Here is a 17228-nt window from a genome sequence, read left to right on the forward strand (position 1 = left end):
CTTTTGCTCTCTGTTTGTTCTTGGTGAGCGTGTCGACCGGAGAAACGTGAGTGCGGGGAATGGGACGGTGATGTCACTGGTCTACTCACTCAGGGCCTCAGTTGGAGCAGCATCTGTGAGATAGTGAGGTGAGTCTAGCTGGGCCTTTCTGCCTTTCTACTGAATGCCGCCTACTAAATTACTAACTGACTCGTCCTAGCATACCATTGGGTAAAGATTGGATTTACCAAACACGAATACGCAACGTCTTTATACAGGCGATAGCCGGCAGGGGCATCTCGCTGTACAGGATGGCTCAGGACTGATATGGACGCCGACCTCCTCAACGAGCACGCCGTCCAGCCGTTACCACCTTCGGTCTGATATTGCGCGGACCCAAGCTAATCCAACCGGTTACCTTCGGTGAGTCACGATAGCACGGATGGTCCACCAAGCACAGCCCTTGAGGTTCTATTCGCCATGGTGGTTACGAAAACTAGACTGGATAGCTAGACTGGGGAGCGGAGGGCTTGTCATCTGAAGTGTCAACTAGATGAACACCGTCGGACATCACTGGAGAGCCTGCTGGTGACTGAGTGGAATCATTGGGGTATCTAGCCAATGGTTAGTACAGAGGGCTCGTTTTAAGGTCCTTATCCCCCCCTTGTTCTCTTTTCTCTTCTTTTCTCTTCCTTTTCTCTTTCCTTCTCCTTTCCTCTCCTCTCTTCTTTTTTGAGAAGCTGCTTCCGCAATTCTTCATATTTTATTGTGAAAATCTGCAGACTCTCGTCAATAAGATGGCTAATCCAAGTGACAACGGCAGTGGCTCCATGCTGTCCCCAACCACCACTAGGAACCCTGGTAGACAGACTCCGAATACTCCTAGTACGGATAACCCTGTCGACGATCAATGGCAAGTAGTTGTCGCTCAGAGGCCTGAATCTGATCATGGCCCACTCGGCGATGCTTTCGATGACCTGGAAAGAGAAGATATACAGGTCTTGGAAAACGAATACATGGCCTACGCATTTCTTGGCTCAAAGCTTGCCACTGCCGGTGGGAATGGCATTGACCTTTCTCGGATCGCTCCAAGTCTATCCATCTGGGTCAGAATAGGACTGGTAGTGGTGACGATTATAGAAGCCAGTGGTTCATTCTTTATAACACTGGCTGCCCAGGTGCACGTTTCCCCGACGCCCCTCGCCCTACGCAAAGCCAACCAGATTGGCGTAGAGGTTGCCCTGGCTGTGATTGGCGGTATCTGTCTGGGCCTTCGCCGGTTCATCCGTATAATCTCAGCTGTATTCAATTACGCCAAGGCCGACAAGAGCGGAGAATGGCTTGATTTCTTCAAGCATAACGCTCTAGAGAGGCTCAGCGGCTACTCTTGGATTGTGGCTATGGATTTTGCGGCCTCGGACAAAGAACGAATTATAATCATCACCTCTATCATACTCAACTTCATCGTTAGAAATATTATCGCCTGGGATATGTATGCTGCTATTAGTAGCATCATATTGACTGCTTTCGATCTCACTTTGACGGCAATCGCCTACTGGCGGATCAAAGCATACATGAACAAGTTTGCTGCCACTCTGGATTGTGACATGGACGACATCGAACGCGGCTCAGCTGCAATTGACCTACCAAACGATTTGCGAGGCTTGGCGGACCACAAAGGAAAACTGATTGAGCGAAAATTCGCGAACCGCAAACCATGGCTGGAGTTTTTCTGCATGGTCATGGCCGAAGTGACAGCCGCAGTTCCCATCGCCGCCGCGATTGCGAGTAAGCATAGCGCACTCTCCAAAGAGTCGTTTGCGGCCTACCTGCAAGCGAATGTGATTGCCGCCATTGTCAACTTTGTGATTTTGGGCTGCAATTTGATCATCCTTACCGACTGGGCTGCGAATCGCGCGAGACTTGGGGCAATCAACCGTGTCGGATTGGCGGAACCCAAAGCACAGGTCGCGTTCTCATCTTTACATGGGGTCATCAATGTCAAGAATACACCTGTGAGGCTTACCGAAGCGCAGATAAAGGAAGCTCAAGACATGTACCTGGACTTTCAAAATCTTCAAGCCACAGTTGAGGATGTCGCAGACGACGAGTCGATTGAGAGGCGACGGCGACGACGTTTGTCATCCTGGGCCAGCCTTTACCACGGCCGTTACTTGGAATTTCCTTATAAACCACTTCCTCAAGAGGATAGGATTAACGAGTGAGGCTAATGGAAGGCTACGTATGACAGATGGATTGGGGGGCAATGCTCTTCTCGGACTGATACTTGAAGCTGTTACCGATTTGATTTTCTTGCTCACGCAGTCGTTTGACAATGTTTTGTTTACGGATGTTTATGCCACGAGGCGGTTATGCTCGGATTGTTATACCCCGAGATTATGATACCCAGATTGTTATACCCAGATTGCTACACCCCAAGATCATAATCTCAAATTGTTACGCTGCAATGGTTACGCTGCAATAGTGTTTTCAGGTTATGCTCATATTGTTGTACTCAGATTGTTATACTGCCCGCATATATATATATAAAGAAAAGAACCATACTTGTCAGGTATGCAAGAACCATTCTCGCTTACATTATACATATATGTAGTCTACTTTGTGGCTATATCTTGATGCCTGAACGGTACAAGGCTCTTCAGTTGTTGCTGTGCTCGGATTCCATACCCATACAGATCAAATGGTTCGCCGTATGCACCTGTAGGGATTGCGAGTGGGACGCTGTGCATGTCGAGGAGGGGCGGTGATGCATGTTCTTGGGGGTCTTGCATGGAGCCAAGGGTCCAAGTAAGCGCAGATGGATCTCTGTCCGTCTGACTTGTTTTCCGTCTGCTTGATAGGAGCGGTATGCGGGATGATTCGATGCCTGGAGGGTGTTTATCTGGCTGTTGTTGCCTGGCTTACGAGGTTTGTAATACCTAGTATAAGCAGCAATGCGAAGCGTGCATGGGATTTTGGGCGCAAGGCAGATAAGATGGTGTGTAGAAGTGAAGGATGGGGGGATCCACTGCGAAATCTGGCAGCCTTACGAGAACCCATGTCTTGTCTATTGGGGGGTCCTGCTGTGCCACGTCGTCTCTTTTTAATTATTTGTATTTATCATTTGTTTATTTATTTCTTGTTTTGGGTTGGCGATGATATATGATGGTACTAACCTATTAGGCTGGGCTGCTGCAAGTACAGGTACAAACAAGGGATAATACATGAATACATGAATCGCAGAGTTGAGTTGCAACCAAGGGAAAAAACCGGGGACCTGTCAGAATGAGGCTCTGGGGAAAAGTCGCAGCCACAAGAAGGTCACAACGTCTACGTAAGCAAACCAGTCACGTGCCGGCGCTAGACCCCAGGCGGAAGAGAACGAGGCGATTTAATACTTGCGGAAAACTGCTGCGGAGCCACGGCCCAGCTGAGGCTGCCTTGAGAGCAAAGCGAGATTCCCCCAAAAACAAGGGGAAACCGGCAAAGCCACCAGGCAACAGAATAATTTAGACGACAGGGTCTTTTTTTTTTTTTTTTTTGGTTTCATTCTTACCCGATTTTGTAACAGGTTGGCCTCTTTATTTTATTTCTTTTTCTTTTTCTGCATCAGGAACTGGCATATTCATTGGACAAGGGGTGTGTATTTGGGATAGGTATTTATATCTTGTGACGAGTGCCGTGTCTGAACAGCGCTGCTTTGCTTGTGCGGGTCTCTCTATTGCTTCAACAAGGACAGCGGGGAAAAGGCATCAAGTTGACGACAGGGCATTGCGACGGCGATTGCGGCTTTCATGTTCTGATCGGCTTGTTGGCGCACTGCGAGTTGTTTGCCGGCATCTACGTGGCATCTGCAGCGATTTCACAAGAGGGGCAATTTGCCTCAACTGTTGTCGGCGACCACCAACTGCATCATCATCATCATCAACAACAACATCATCAACGCCCATATCGCGTCTCATAGTCTGCCCACGGAAGGAGGAAGGACGGGAGAAGAGGGGTGTAGCGCGGCCGGGCCCTCGGACATGAGCGCTGGAGACCTCACCGAGAGCTGAACACCAGGCGAGACCACTTCGACTCACCACTGCATGACCCTGACATCTCACGCATTGAGGGCGCTGTGAGTCGCATTCGTGGAGACATGCAGAACCTCACGCTGCCGGTGCGCACGAGCGCCAGTCGTCGCAACCAGGAGAGCAGGAGTTACTTTACGAGCTACACGCCACCGAGCTCCACGGAGGCTATCAATGGGCCGGTGAGGGAGCCGGTGAGGGAGCAGCCGCCGATGAGTGATCGGCTGATTGTGGGAGTGGACTTTGGCACGACGTTTTCAGGGTGAGTGAGAGGACGTACCATGAGATGAGATGGGACTGCATGAGATGAGATGTCATGAGATGAGATGGGATGAGAGATGAGATGCCCCGATCTTGTGCTAACGTCGCCTCAGCGTCGCCGCAGTATACACATCAACGCCCGACGATGTCGAAATCATCAAGACGTGGCCAGGCGGCAACGGAATCACCTCGGACAAGGTGCCCACGGAGATTGCATACAGCTTCCCTCCCAACGCCACGCCCGGCGCTGAGCCCACGGTGAAATGGGGCTTCCAGTTCAAGCCGGACGAGTCAAGGCTCCGATGCATCAAGCTGTTTCTCGACCGCTCCCAGAAGCTCCCCTTTTACGTCAGTCCCCTCGACACGGCGGCACAACTTAAGAAGTTTAACAAGAACGTCGTCGATGCCGTCAGCGACTACCTCACTCAGATTTACCGGCACACCATGGACACCCTGACGCGACGCTACGGAGAGTCATTCATGGGCTCGACAAAGGTCGAGTTCGTCTTGACATGTCCGGCAGTTTGGAGCGATGCAGCAAAGAATACGACGCTGCAGGCGGCGGAGCGGGCGGGCATGGGCAGTCGCTCCGAGATTCAGATGATTAGCGAGCCCGAAGCGGCGGCCGTCTACACGCTCAAGGCCATTCAGCCCAATCACTTGAACATTGGGGACAACTTTATCGTGTGTGACGCAGGAGGCGGAACAGTGGAGTGAGTATAATCCGTTTTGACTTGATATTAAGCAGAGCTGACGGAGAAATCTAGTCTAATCGCCTATAAAATCATATCTCTGAAACCCTTGAGGGTCGAGGAGTCTGCCGTGGGAACAGGTGGCCTATGTGGAAGTGCCTTTTTAAACTACAGGTTCGAGGAGCATGTTCGGACGAGGCTGGGCCAGGCTCGCTTCGACGAGATGAAGACGAAAAAGGGCAAGACATGGCAGATGGGCTTGCGGTACTTTGAAGAGTTTGTGAAGCGCAACTTTAACGAGGACGAACACCAGGAGATTAATGTCCCGTATGTTACTTGCCTAGCTGTACCCAACGACTGGATTGGGATCGCCTTTTTGCTAACTTGTATGTTTAGTTTCCCCGGACTACCAGATGACGAGGACGCAGGGCTCGACTCGGGATTCATGGTCATGAGTGCGGAGCAGATCAAGGACATTTTCGAACCCGTCGTCAAGGAGGTCTGCGATTTAGTCCAAGGCCAGGTCGAAGGACTCCGCGCCAAGGGCGGCATCGTCTCGGGCATCGTGCTGGTCGGCGGATTCGGCCAGAGCGACTATCTATACCGGCGGCTCAAGTCGCACTTTTCGAGTGCGGCGCCGCCTCCATACAGCGAGAGGCCGACGCATGCGAGCGCGAGCGCGTCACAGGACGGCGGATCGATCGAGGTGATGCAGCCGGTGTATGCGTGGACGGCGGTGGTGCGCGGCGCGGTGCTTCGGGGGCTGGAGGGCAACATGGTGATTTCGAGAAAGTCGAGAATGCACTACGGCACGTCGTTTGCGACGGTCTATGATGAGGAGAAGCACTCGGTCAGTGAACGGTACTGGTCGCCGCTGTGGGAGCGGTGGATGGTGTCTGATCGGATGCAGTGGCACATTGCCAAGGTGGGATTTCTCTCGTCCGTCTCCCCTTTATCTTGGTCTTGACAGCTAACAGCCCAGCAGGGCGAGGCGCTTTCTCCCCTATCGCCAATTGCCTTCCACTACACGCGCAACTTCCGGCCGGGCCAGTCGCTCATCGTGACGGACGACCTGATTGCGTGCGACGCAGACGAGCCGCCCGCAGCGCACACGCGAGAGCTCATCAACGTGTGCACGCTGACGACGGATCTGAATGCCGTGCCAAGGAGCTTGTTTACCAGGTTGACGACGACCAGGGGGGTGGAATTCGACAACCTCGACTTTACGCTGGAGATGATTGTGGATAGTGCGGGGTTGGGCTTTGAGCTCAAGGTGGACGGGGTGCGGTACGGGAGGGTGGAAGCCGAGTTTCACTGAGAAGACGAAAGAAGAGAGGGAGTGAGAGAAGAGAGAGGGAGGAGAATTTGATGTGATATAAGCGCTACGTTGACCGTATACGGAGTTCTCGAGAGTGTGTATGTATGTATTATACAGTAACTATACAAAGTTGGGTTATCAAGGCAGATCTGTCTCTTTTACTGACTCTTGTCATTTTATTCTGATAATTCCGTTTATTGACTTATTTCCTTGAATTCCACTATACACGCTGTGCCCTATGAGATAAATCCCCTAGCAGCCGATCATTATTGAATGGGGTAATAGGTCCTAAAAGCCGGGCTGAGGAAGAGGAGGGTAGAAATCGAATACGAAAAGTACGAGGCAGCAAATAGGCGTCCAAGAGCCTGTTCAACTGCCCATTCCCAGGAGCTGCCAATTTTTAGCCCCAAGTCCAGCCAGGCCTAGAATTTAAGCTCAGCACGGTGCTGGTGCTGACATAACGCCGCCTGCGCTGTGCTATGCTGTAAGTCCACTGTAAGTCGGGCGTTTTCGCCTCTCCCTATCTGTTACTGGGATCTGAAGAGAAAGCGGCGCTCGGCTCTCACCTCGAGTGCCCGACCTGAACTCTCAACTGCCAAGCCAAAGTCTCATTCAGTTCAGTTTCAGCTCTATTTAGTGCTGTGACAAACCCCATCAAGCCGGATATTCAGGAACACATTGCCACATCTCGAACAAGTGTTGCTGTTACTGTCGCTGTCGCTGTCGCTGTCGCCCGCCATGAGCCAGACGCAGAAGCGCTGTTGGAACTGTCGCCGTAGGGAGACCCGCCGCTGCTCTGCTCTAAAGCAGTCCAGTGCTACTTAACATTCAACTGAACTCAACTGAACTGATGGCTAACTGCCAACCGCAGAGCAAAAGATTGCCTGCGACAAGACGCTGCCGCATTGCCGGAACTGCATCAAAAAGGGTCGTCAGTGTTTGGGCTACGGACTGAAGCTGTCGTGGCCGCGAAAGGGCGACCAGAGACGGTCAGTGTCGTTGCGCAAGGAGCACTTCATCATTCCCATCCGGTCCAAGGACACCATCTTTATCCATGCAACGAGCGACGACGTCAGGGCGTCTCAGGACACCAGTAAGTGAATGAGTTGTAAACATTGACTTTTGTTTTGTCTACTCTACTGACGCTTCGATCACCAGCTCTGCCTCGCTATGACGAGAGTACCTTTGGCGAGGTTTGGATGACGCGACAGCCCAACTTCAACATGGCACGGCTGGACCCCTTCCTTGCTTCACACAGTAAGGCTGCTCAACCAGAATCTCCCATAGTCGGGGTGCTAACCAGAGAGATACTTCAGCCTGGAGCCCGGTTGCCCGACTGGTATCATCCAGTCAAAGCTGCGACGAACTCTACGGATTGCTAGTTAGAATGTCGTTTCAGGACGACAGCTTGCCGTCGCTGGCATCCAGATATGCCATCAGTGCGCTGTCGTACCAGCATCTCGCCATGGACAAAACGGCCGTCATGCATCAGACGAGAGCGATCCGAGCGCTCCAGGCCGCCATTGAGACGGCGGTTCCTGCAGAGTGTATGCAGCTGATGGCTGCGAGCATGCTACTCAACATCTACGAGGTTTGTTGACGGGATTTTCTTTGATACACTTACTTCGAATTGAATTTCTAACGGGTGATTAGACACTCAACTTTGACACATCGGATCTCAGCTGGTCCATCTTCTTCTGCGGCACAAAACGAATCGCCAACTTTGTCACAAAAACCGACGACACGTACTTTGGAGACGAGGCGCTCATCATTGACTGGGTCTTTTACCACGACGTCATGTACAAGTTTAGTATTCGACACTGGAGAGAAAAGAACAAGGACCAGATCCAGCTGGCGGCACAGAGAAAAGTTCTCTCCAAGGCGGTGTTTTCGCCAGAGAGACAGACTGTAAGTCCCCCCCCCCTTTTCTCTTTCTATTTTATCCTTCTCTTTCCCTCCCTCCCTATATACCCTTCTACAAATCAAACAGGACAAGAGTGAAATCAGCGAATCCAAGATTAATTGATGTGCTTTCAGATTGTTCCGATTCTCGGCTGCTCCCTGGAACTGCTTGACCTGCTCTGCCAAGCCATTGATGCCGTTTACGAGCCCGGTGACCCTGATTACCAATCCGAATCCCACCTAAAGCTGATCCGGTCCCTGGAGATCCGCTTAAAATACCTGCAGCAGCGGCAGTCCACAGTAGCGCCGCTAGACGGCCCGGAGATGAGGCAGGAGGCCATCGTTGCCGAGCTGTATCGCCTAGCTGCCATCATCTATCTCTTGCGTATGGCCAAGGGTGAGCCCGAAAACTCAAAGGCCGTTGCCCACGTGGTCGACCAGGCGTACGAGCTGCTCCAACAGCTGGTGTACTGCGAGCGGCCCTGGCCTCTGTTCGTCGTTGCGCTCGAGGCCCGTACCGAAGAGCATCGAATGCGCATGCTCAAGGTGCTGGAGAAGTCGCTGGAGCGTCGACCGCTGGGGCCCATGACGCTGGTCAACAGGATGATACCCGATGCCTGGACGCAGCAGGATCTGCGCGAGTCGTCAATAGATGCTTTTACTCTCTACGGCATGATTATCAGCAGGCACCGAGTACCGCCGTGCTTCACATGAAAAACTGGATTACGAAAATGAGAAATGTTTGTGTACAAGTTGTTTTTTTTAAGGGGCTTTTATAAGGTATGCTATGCTTCACTCTAATTACAACAAAACTATAGAAAAAAGAAACCAGTTTTTCCAATTCTAGTCCACAATCAGATGTCTTGTGCAGTCTATGTCAAATCACAAAATGGGGAATTATATATAAAAAAAAGAAAAGAAAAAGGATGAAGGGGGGGATAGAGGAGAGAGGGAAAATAAGAGAAAACGTCAGAGACAAAAAAACTGGATATCATTCACACGAGTCCTCATAACAGCCTAAAATTTTGTTGTTTTTTGTTTCCTTGGAGTTTCTTAAGCGGCACCGATAACGACCTCGCCAAACAGCTTCTCTCGTTTCATGCCGAGAGCGCTGAGCATGTGGACACCACCGCCGACACAGACCAGGATAAAGGCCTTCTGCATGGCCTTTGTGATGGCAAGGATGGCGCTGTCCTTGAGCTCTCCGCTAATCTCCTCAAAGATCTTGCTCTGGGCCCCGGCAATGGCGTTCTGGATGTCCTGAGCGGTAAAGTTTGTGTCTCTCAAAGCCTCGGTCAGGTTCTTGGTGGCAGCAGACTGGAAGACCTGGCCGGCAATGACGAGGCAAATGACGGTGCCACCGATCTGAGAGACGTTCTGCAGAGAGAGGGCAGCGCCCATGTCCTTGGGCTCGACCTTGAGGGTGGCGACGGCATATCCAATCTGGAGAGTCAGGCCAGTTCCCACGGCGGTGAGGACGGTGAAGCCATAGATGTAGCTGGTCGGGGTCTTAGGGTCGAGGTAGGCGGTGAGCAGGGCGCTGCCGAGGGTGATGAAGAAGCCTGCAATGAGGAAGATGGGCATGTAGTATCGGACCCTGGATAGGAGGTGGCCGGAAGCCAGGTTGAAACTGACGGTCAGGACGACAAAGGGCAGCAGGCGGACGGCGGCAGAGATGGCGGAGTCACCGTGGACGAACTGGAAGTAGATGGGGATGAAGTAGACGATGACGAAGAGCGCGGTGATGTTGGAGGCGGTGGCAATGTACAGCAGAACCTGGGAGCGCGATCGCAGCAGGTGGATGGGGAACGATCGGTTCTCAGGCGTGGTGAAGATGGAGAAGGTCTGCTGGATGGCGAAGGCGGTGATGATGACGCCAAAGGCGACAATCATGCCGATGGTGCGGCCGTCGTTCCAAGGCCACTGGCCGCCGGCCATGGTAAAGGCCATGCAGAAGGTGACCCAGGTGCCGACACCCAGAACGACGCCGACGAAGTCAATCTTCTTGACGCGCTCGATGACGGGAACACCGACCACCGGGTGGATGCTAGGGAGACCAAAGAGGTAGATCGGGGCAAAGACACCGCCAATGATGAGGTTGATGTAAAAGGCCCATCGCCAGGTAGCGCTGGACTCGACAAAGGAGCCGCCAATGACGGGCCCCAGGACCGCGCCGATGCCCCAGCAGAAGCCAGTGCCGGTGATGTAGATGCCTCGCTCGGTCGGGGTGGTCAGGGCCGTGAAGTAGTTGAGCGCCCCCATGAAGACGCCGCAGCCTCCGGAGCCGGCAATGACACGGCCGACGATGAGGGCCGTCATGGTGGGCGCGGCACCGCAAACCGCCGAACCAACCTCGAAGAGGACAACGGCTGCGGCAAACACCCACTTCATGTTGAAGTTTCCATAGAGGACGCCGTACAAGAGGATGACGGAGACGGAGCCGAGCGGGAAGCCGGCGCCGATCCAGGCGAGCTGCTCGACGTGGCCAAAGGCCTCGACGACGGAGCCCTGGACGTCGGCGGCGATTGTGGTGTCGAGGCCGTAGACGAAGGTGGTGACGTAGAGGGCGAGGCAGACGAGGATCCAGCGAAAGCCGCGGACGGTGCGGCCCTCTTGCTCGTTGGGCGGGGAGTTGGGCGTCGAGGGGAGGGCTTCTTCGTCGGAGGAGAAGGGGAGGGTTTCTTTTTCGAGGGTGGAGGGGGTTGAGGAGGGGGGGAGGTCTGTTTGGACCGTCATTGTGGCGACTGTGGTTTTGGGAGAGAGCAGGCTAAATAGAAGAGGTTGTATAGAAGTTATTGTTGGTGTTGATGTTGTTGATGTCGATGTTGGTGATGCTGTTGTTGTTGTAGTATACTTGAAAGGAACGAGTCAGCATGGAAGAGATGTTCCAATAAATATATATATCTGTATACACAAAGATATATACCTATATATCCAAGTCGAAGCTGACCAGCTCCTCGTAGAAAAGAGTTGGTATAGGGAACGGAAGCAAAGCAAGAAGCTCACTCACACGGAAGCGGGCTCTCTTATAAACAACACAACCCAATGCAAGAAATCCAAGCCAAAAAAGGCGTTCGGAATCCAAGAGCCGCGTCCAATTTGTCAGCCCCCGGCACGAAGCTGCGAGCCAAGCCCTGCAGCTCCTCCATCCCGGCTCTTCAGGATTAAAAATGCCCTATCCGATTTTTTTCTGCTTTTATTCCCAGCTCACAAACCAACACCGATCAGATATGCTTAAACAGAAACCCGGCACGACGATACCGAGCCCCCCGCTAGCAGGGGATGGCCCGTTTTAGGTAGTCCGTCCAGCTCCAGCCAATCAGAAGCTCGCACGCCCAACGCCGAGCAGCATCTTCTTGCGATACGGGCGCGAGAAGACGCTAGACCTGAAGAGGCAGTGGGTGGGTGATTCGCAAATAGTTGCCGCGGGTGGTGCGTCTTACTTTGTGTTTTTCTTGTGAATGAAGGCGATTGGAAGCTCGTTTTTGCGAGGATTTATATATATTGGGGGGAGAGGGGGTTACATCTACTTAGGAAATTGGGTGTTGTTTGGATACCTTTTTGCGGCGGAGGGCTGAAGATCTGGGATTTCGCTTCTGAGACGAGATTCGAGTGTCTTCTGTTGTTTCTCTCTGCTTGGGAATACAGGATTGCTGTAGATGACTACTGCTTACACATACTCCCCTGGTTTAGTTGTCTTTTATTCTCTTTTTTTTTTTTTTTTTTTTTTAATTTCTTCGTTTATTTCCATCGACTTATCATTCTGCTTTCTTCTTCCTCTTATTCGGCTTCAATTCCCCCCCTCTTTCGTATAAGTAAACGTCCAATACGCCCTTTCGGCTTTTAACCAAGCGGGTCGCCCAGCTTCAGTGGACATTCCATAGTATAACAGCGAAAAAACCAGCTCCTTCGGCGCTCGGCTCCACTCAGCTTTCGGCGTCAAGCACGTCTTTTGCACCCCACACGGCTGTTATCTCCATTAGCCTAGCGAACCCTTTTTCTTTTTTTGTTGACGCACGAGTATAAGCAACTATGTCCGTCTTTTTTCTGGGGCTCTGAGTGCCGAAGACGCGGGACCAGCAGGTAGTCTTTTTTGTCTTTTTTTTTACTCTCTTCTAGTTGATTAACAATAATTTGCTGGGGGGGAACGGGAGTGCCGTGTGGAGAAGAGAGATCCTTCGTGGTTTTTCTTGTCTGTTGGTTTCTTCTCTCTCTGTGTTCTTTTACTACTAGCTAGTAGTCACTTGGTTTCCCGTATACCCGCGTGTCCACGGATATACATAACCAGCGCAGGGAGGTTGCTTACTAGCCACGATTGTCGGAATAAAGAGTCATTGAAAATCCCTGATGATTAATTGCGTGACGGAGCAAACCCGACAATACATGTTTCAGCGCTTAGTAAAAAGCAAGGGGGGAATTAGGGAATTAGGGAATTACACGGCACAGAAGGGAACCTTGAAGGAAATAGAAAAGAAGAAAAAAAATGATAAAGAGGGCTGCGCTGTGTTGGTGGGCACACCGTTTGCTGTTTTGGTGGTGACGGGACACCATTTGCCGTTTTGGGATGGTGAGGCTCATCTCGTTAATCTTGTGGACTCGTATATGCCTACTGGACCCCTGGATTTGGGAGAGAGATGCTAGATTTGGAGATTGCCGGTGGCACGAGATGCAGAGGAGATTTTTTTTTTCGGGTCGGACAAAGGAGGGTATGAGCAATTTGAATCTGCAGCAGCAGTTTGTTAACATGCCATTGCAGGGTAGGCTTGTATGATGCTGTTTTTGCAAAAAGAAGAGACAATACTACTATCAAGTGAAAATGCAGACAAAAGTCCTACTACGAAACAGAAGTGAAGCTCAAAGCTCCAAAACACCTGCGGCATTAGCTCCTGCTAAGCAGTGTCCACCAAATACAATGCATTCCCCCGCCAAAATATAAGTACCGCACTAACACCACCACAACGCCACACCAAAAAAAGAGAAGAAAAGCCATGTGGTGGCTAGTGCGGGGGAAAATTTGAGTTGCGACGTTTTTTGGAGAGCCTGCATCATACTATCGCCGACTTTGAACTATTGTGTGTTTGGTTGCAGCCATCAATTGGCGATACGCTGTGTTTTGTGGTTTCTTGCTTGTTTCTTTTGTTCTATTTTGGATTTGTTGCTGTGTGGGAAGAGCGGTTGTTGAAAGGGTTGAGTGTCTGGCTGGCTGGTGGTTCTCGTGATAGCCTCGTCTTGATATCAGAGCCTCGGCGTCACCTCACCTCACTCACCGTGACTCACCTCGTCTCATCTCATCTCAATCCCATCTCATTTCATCTCATCTCACCTTCTTTCATCTCATCTCAATCTCATCTCACAACACCCCCCACGACACTCACAACAATGGACTCCATCGACGACCGCATCTCCCTCCTCCTCGACTGGGCCTCCTCTCACAACGCCGTCCTCCACCAATCCGCCCAAGTCTACGACGACCCCGACACCGGCCTCTCCTTTCGCGTCAACCCCTCCTCAACCTCCTCAATCCCCCCCTACGAGCCCATCGTCAGCCTCCCCACCAGCCTCTCCCTCTCCTACCTCAACGCCATCCACCCAACGCCCGCCTTCCCCAGCGACTTCCTCTCAAAAACACGGCCCCACGTCGTCGGCCGCCTGTTCCTCATCAAGGAGCTCCTCAGGGGCCAGGAGTCCTTCTGGTATCCCTATATCCAGGCGCTTCCCCAGCCCGAGGACTTTGATGACTGGGCTCTGCCGCCCTTTTGGCCCGAGGAGGAGGCCGAGCTGCTCGAAGGCACAAACGTCGAGATTGGCCTGGAAAAGATCCGCGAGGACCTCGGCCGCGAGTTTCGTGATGCGAGGAACTTGTTGATTGCCTCGCAAAAGGATGCCGAGGACGACTTTAGCGACCATCTCACCCGCGAGCTGTATCAGTGGGCCTACTGCATCTTCTCGAGCCGCTCCTTTAGGCCATCCCTGGTGCTGTCCGAGGAGCAGCAGCAGTCCCTTCCCGACGGCGTCAGCGTCAACGACTTTTCCGTGCTGCTGCCGCTGTTTGACATTGGGAACCACGACATGACGGTCCACGTGAGGTGGGATCTCGCAGCTGGAGACGAAGCCGCAGCTGGAGCTGGAGTCAGGGGCTCAGGGGCAGCCGTCCAGCTCAAGGTCGGCAGGGAGCACAAGCCCGGGCAGCAAATCTTCAACAACTACAGCCCAAAGACAAACGCCGAGCTGCTTCTGGGATACGGCTTTATGCTGCCCGCCACCGACGCTTTGCACAACGACTACATCCACGTCCGCAAGCGCACTGCGTCTTCCCCCGCCACCGCGCCCGCCCAGCCCGGCAGCAGCTCACCCGAGGAATACCTCATCTCTCTACAGCCCATCTCGCATCCGTCCTCCCTGCTCGCCGCATCCAAGCAGACTCTCACCGTCTTCCCTCCTCCACCGCTGCCCGGCCTTCTCGGCGCCTTCAAGCACGTCCAGCACGACATGGTCTGGGACATTTTCCTGACACTGCTGCAGCACTCGTCTGTGCCGCTTATCAAGCTCATCCCACTGGACTCCAACACCTTTCCCACCGAGGAGGAAGCCGTTCGCCAGCGCCAAGAGCGCTTCTTTTCTGGCCACGTCAACGATGAGTGCCAGGACTTTCTCGAGCAGACCGTCGCCATCATCCAGCACAAGATCCTGCAGGAGCTCGAGAGACTCAACGAGACTGACATGGAGGTTGTGGGAGAGGACGCCAATTTGTTGTCACCGAACCAGCGCCTGGCACTGGATTACAGGGAGCGGTGCCGGCAAGTCTTGGAGAATACGCTGAGTGCCATGGGCGAGGACGACATGATGCAAGATGACGAAGAGTGAGTCCCAGTCTAGGGGATAATTATGCCAACAAAGAAGAACAAAAAAGAAAGATTTAAACTACAGCACGAGTTATGAATCATGACGGTGTGGACATGCGGCTGGATGACGACCCGGAATGAATAGAACACGTATAAATATATATAGTAATGTTATTCGTTGAAAGCATTATACCACCGAGACGCTCGCTACCGTGTTGAACCACCCCTTTATTCTACGCAATTTCCAAAATCATTTCGCATTTGAACAAACAAGCAAATATTATCATGGCGACTTGTGCATCGGATCCTTCAGCTCGGCCTGCATCAACGCCTCCTCCAGCGGAATCTCCTTGAGAGCGACGATCCTTGTCTTTTTGAGATACTTCCATATCAGATACGCCGCCAGAACAAGCGGAATATCCCTTTTCGCAAAAACGTTAGCACCAAATCGAATAACGGTGTTTACAAGTGGGGAATGCTCACAAGTATGCAGAAACAAAGCCGCTGGGGCTCCAGTTGCCCTTGGTAAAGACGACGAAGCCGTTGGTGAGCAGGATTATGCTGCACATGAAGAGCGCCGCGGACGAGCTGTACACTACATGATAGACTCTAGTCAGCAGCAATTCACAAAGAAGATGGATATAAAGAAACAAGTCAAGACTTACAGGTCCAGCTGTTGTGCCACGGCAGTCGTGTGTAGGGAATGCCCTGCACCTTGAGCGCCATCCTCAGTCGCACGTGGTTGAGCACGATGCAGATCCAGCTCACCAGCACGCCCGCGCCCACAAGGTCCATCAGCCAGAAGAAGGCAGTCAGAGCGCCGCTGCTCAGTGTCATAAAGGCCAGGAACGAGAAGAGAATATACAGGCTGACGGCAACATACGGCACACCCCAAGATGTCGTTCGCAAAAAGATTCTGGGTGCCTGTTTCTTGAGTGCCAGACCGTACAGCACACGAGTGCCTGAGAGCAGAGCCTGGTTCGAGGATGACCATGCTGACGTGATGACGATGGCGTTGATGAGCGAGGGCACGGCAGGATATCCGGCGGCCGACACGGCAATCACAAAGGGGCTCTGCGCAGCGGTGCCAGAGTAGTCGTTGAGTCGTTCGTCATCAGAGCTGACAATCATGCCGACAATGAGAATGGCCAGCATGTAGAAGAGCAGGATCCGGATAAAGACGTTGCGGCAGGCCCTGGGAATCGCCTTGCGAGGGTTCGCCGTCTCCGCACCCGCCATGGCCAGCGACTCGACACCCGCAAAGGAGAAGACGGCGCCCGTCATGACGCTCCAGTAGCCCAGGAACTTGCCCCAGTTGCCAGTGGCAATGTACTCGACAAAGGGTCCCGGATTCTTCCAGAAGCGAAAGTACGTCGGCTTGACGCCCGGAATGCCGCCCAGATCGATGACAAGGCCAAAGATGATGAGGAACACCACCATGAGGATCTTGAGCGTCGCGAAAAAGGCTTCGATCTCACCGAACCACCGCACGCCCGAAAGGCCCACGGCCGCCGTCAGGATGATAAAGACAATAATCCATACGCTGGGGTTCAGGTCCGGCAGCCAGTACTCAAACAGGACGCAGATGGCCGTAATCTCGCTCGGAATCGACAGCAGGTTGCCGTACACCAGGTTCCAGCCCACGGCAAAGCCCAGCGCCGGGTCGACCAGCACTTCGGCGTGCCTCACAAAGGATCCCGTCACCGGCAGTAGGGCCGACACTTCTCCCAGCGCAAACTGCACCGCACTGACGACGAGGCCAACCGTTCCATATCCTAGGAGCGCTCCCAGAGGTCCGCCCGTCTGCACAGCGCTGCCGAGACCCAAGAACAATCCCGTGCCAATGGCTCCCGCAATTCCCAACATGGATAGATGCCGCTCCTTGAGCCCGCGCTTGAGGTCGCGCTCCTCGGTAGCAGTGACGAGATCGCCGTCGAGATCGCCAAGGTCCTTGATGGGGTCAGTCTCTCCCATCAGATGCGAGGGCGCTCGCTCGACGTCCAGCTCGGCGGTGACCTTTGTAACTGAATCATCCTTTCCATAGCCGTAACCTGTGTTTGTGGTGTTGTATCCTCCTGTTCCTCCATTTCCGCCAGATCGATCAATCAGCGGCGACATTGTGGTTGCTGGTGCTCTTTTCCCGCTCGTCATTCCCTAAGAT

At 52.8% G+C, this 17228-nt stretch overlaps 6 protein-coding genes across 6 annotated transcripts; 4 read left to right on the plus strand and 2 right to left on the minus strand.

Annotated features, from left to right (window-relative positions):
* Positions 1–1713: 1713 nt before the first annotated feature.
* On the plus strand, positions 1714–2445 carry TRIVIDRAFT_213904 (uncharacterized protein; the record flags this gene model as incomplete). Its single annotated transcript, XM_014097089.1, has 1 exon — positions 1714–2445. A coding segment is annotated over one exon (491 nt), but the record flags the coding sequence as incomplete, so codon positions are not given.
* A 1675-nt stretch (positions 2446–4120) lies between these two features.
* TRIVIDRAFT_68389 (uncharacterized protein) lies at positions 4121–6323 on the plus strand (the record flags this gene model as incomplete). The annotated part of the gene is made up of 5 exons (XM_014097090.1): positions 4121–4314; positions 4427–5026; positions 5081–5332; positions 5402–5930; positions 5976–6323. The coding sequence occupies 5 exons, from the start codon at positions 4121–4123 to the stop codon at positions 6321–6323; spliced, it is 1923 nt and encodes a 640-aa protein (XP_013952565.1).
* A 987-nt stretch (positions 6324–7310) lies between these two features.
* Positions 7311–9064, plus strand: TRIVIDRAFT_77131 (uncharacterized protein; the record flags this gene model as incomplete). The annotated part of the gene is made up of 5 exons (XM_014097091.1): positions 7311–7416; positions 7482–7580; positions 7640–7914; positions 7977–8231; positions 8361–9064. 4 exons carry the CDS (start codon positions 7523–7525, stop codon positions 8937–8939), a joined length of 1167 nt encoding a protein of 388 aa, XP_013952566.1.
* Positions 9065–9278: 214 nt separating this feature from the next.
* TRIVIDRAFT_47330 (uncharacterized protein) lies at positions 9279–10961 on the minus strand (the record flags this gene model as incomplete). The annotated part of the gene is made up of 1 exon (XM_014097092.1): positions 9279–10961. The coding sequence occupies one exon, from the start codon at positions 10959–10961 to the stop codon at positions 9279–9281; it is 1683 nt and encodes a 560-aa protein (XP_013952567.1).
* Positions 10962–13604: 2643 nt separating this feature from the next.
* TRIVIDRAFT_47382 (uncharacterized protein) lies at positions 13605–15089 on the plus strand (the record flags this gene model as incomplete). The annotated part of the gene is made up of 2 exons (XM_014097093.1): positions 13605–14516; positions 14562–15089. The coding sequence occupies 2 exons, from the start codon at positions 13605–13607 to the stop codon at positions 15087–15089; spliced, it is 1440 nt and encodes a 479-aa protein (XP_013952568.1).
* A 261-nt stretch (positions 15090–15350) lies between these two features.
* On the minus strand, positions 15351–17041 carry TRIVIDRAFT_47390 (uncharacterized protein; the record flags this gene model as incomplete). The annotated part of the gene is made up of 3 exons (XM_014097094.1): positions 15351–15489; positions 15551–15662; positions 15733–17041. 3 exons carry the CDS (start codon positions 17039–17041, stop codon positions 15351–15353), a joined length of 1560 nt encoding a protein of 519 aa, XP_013952569.1.
* Positions 17042–17228: the final 187 nt, after the last annotated feature.

The sequence above is a fragment of the Trichoderma virens genome, assembly GCF_000170995.1.
Source record: "Trichoderma virens Gv29-8 chromosome Unknown TRIVIscaffold_86, whole genome shotgun sequence".
NCBI lineage: Eukaryota > Fungi > Ascomycota > Sordariomycetes > Hypocreales > Hypocreaceae > Trichoderma > Trichoderma virens.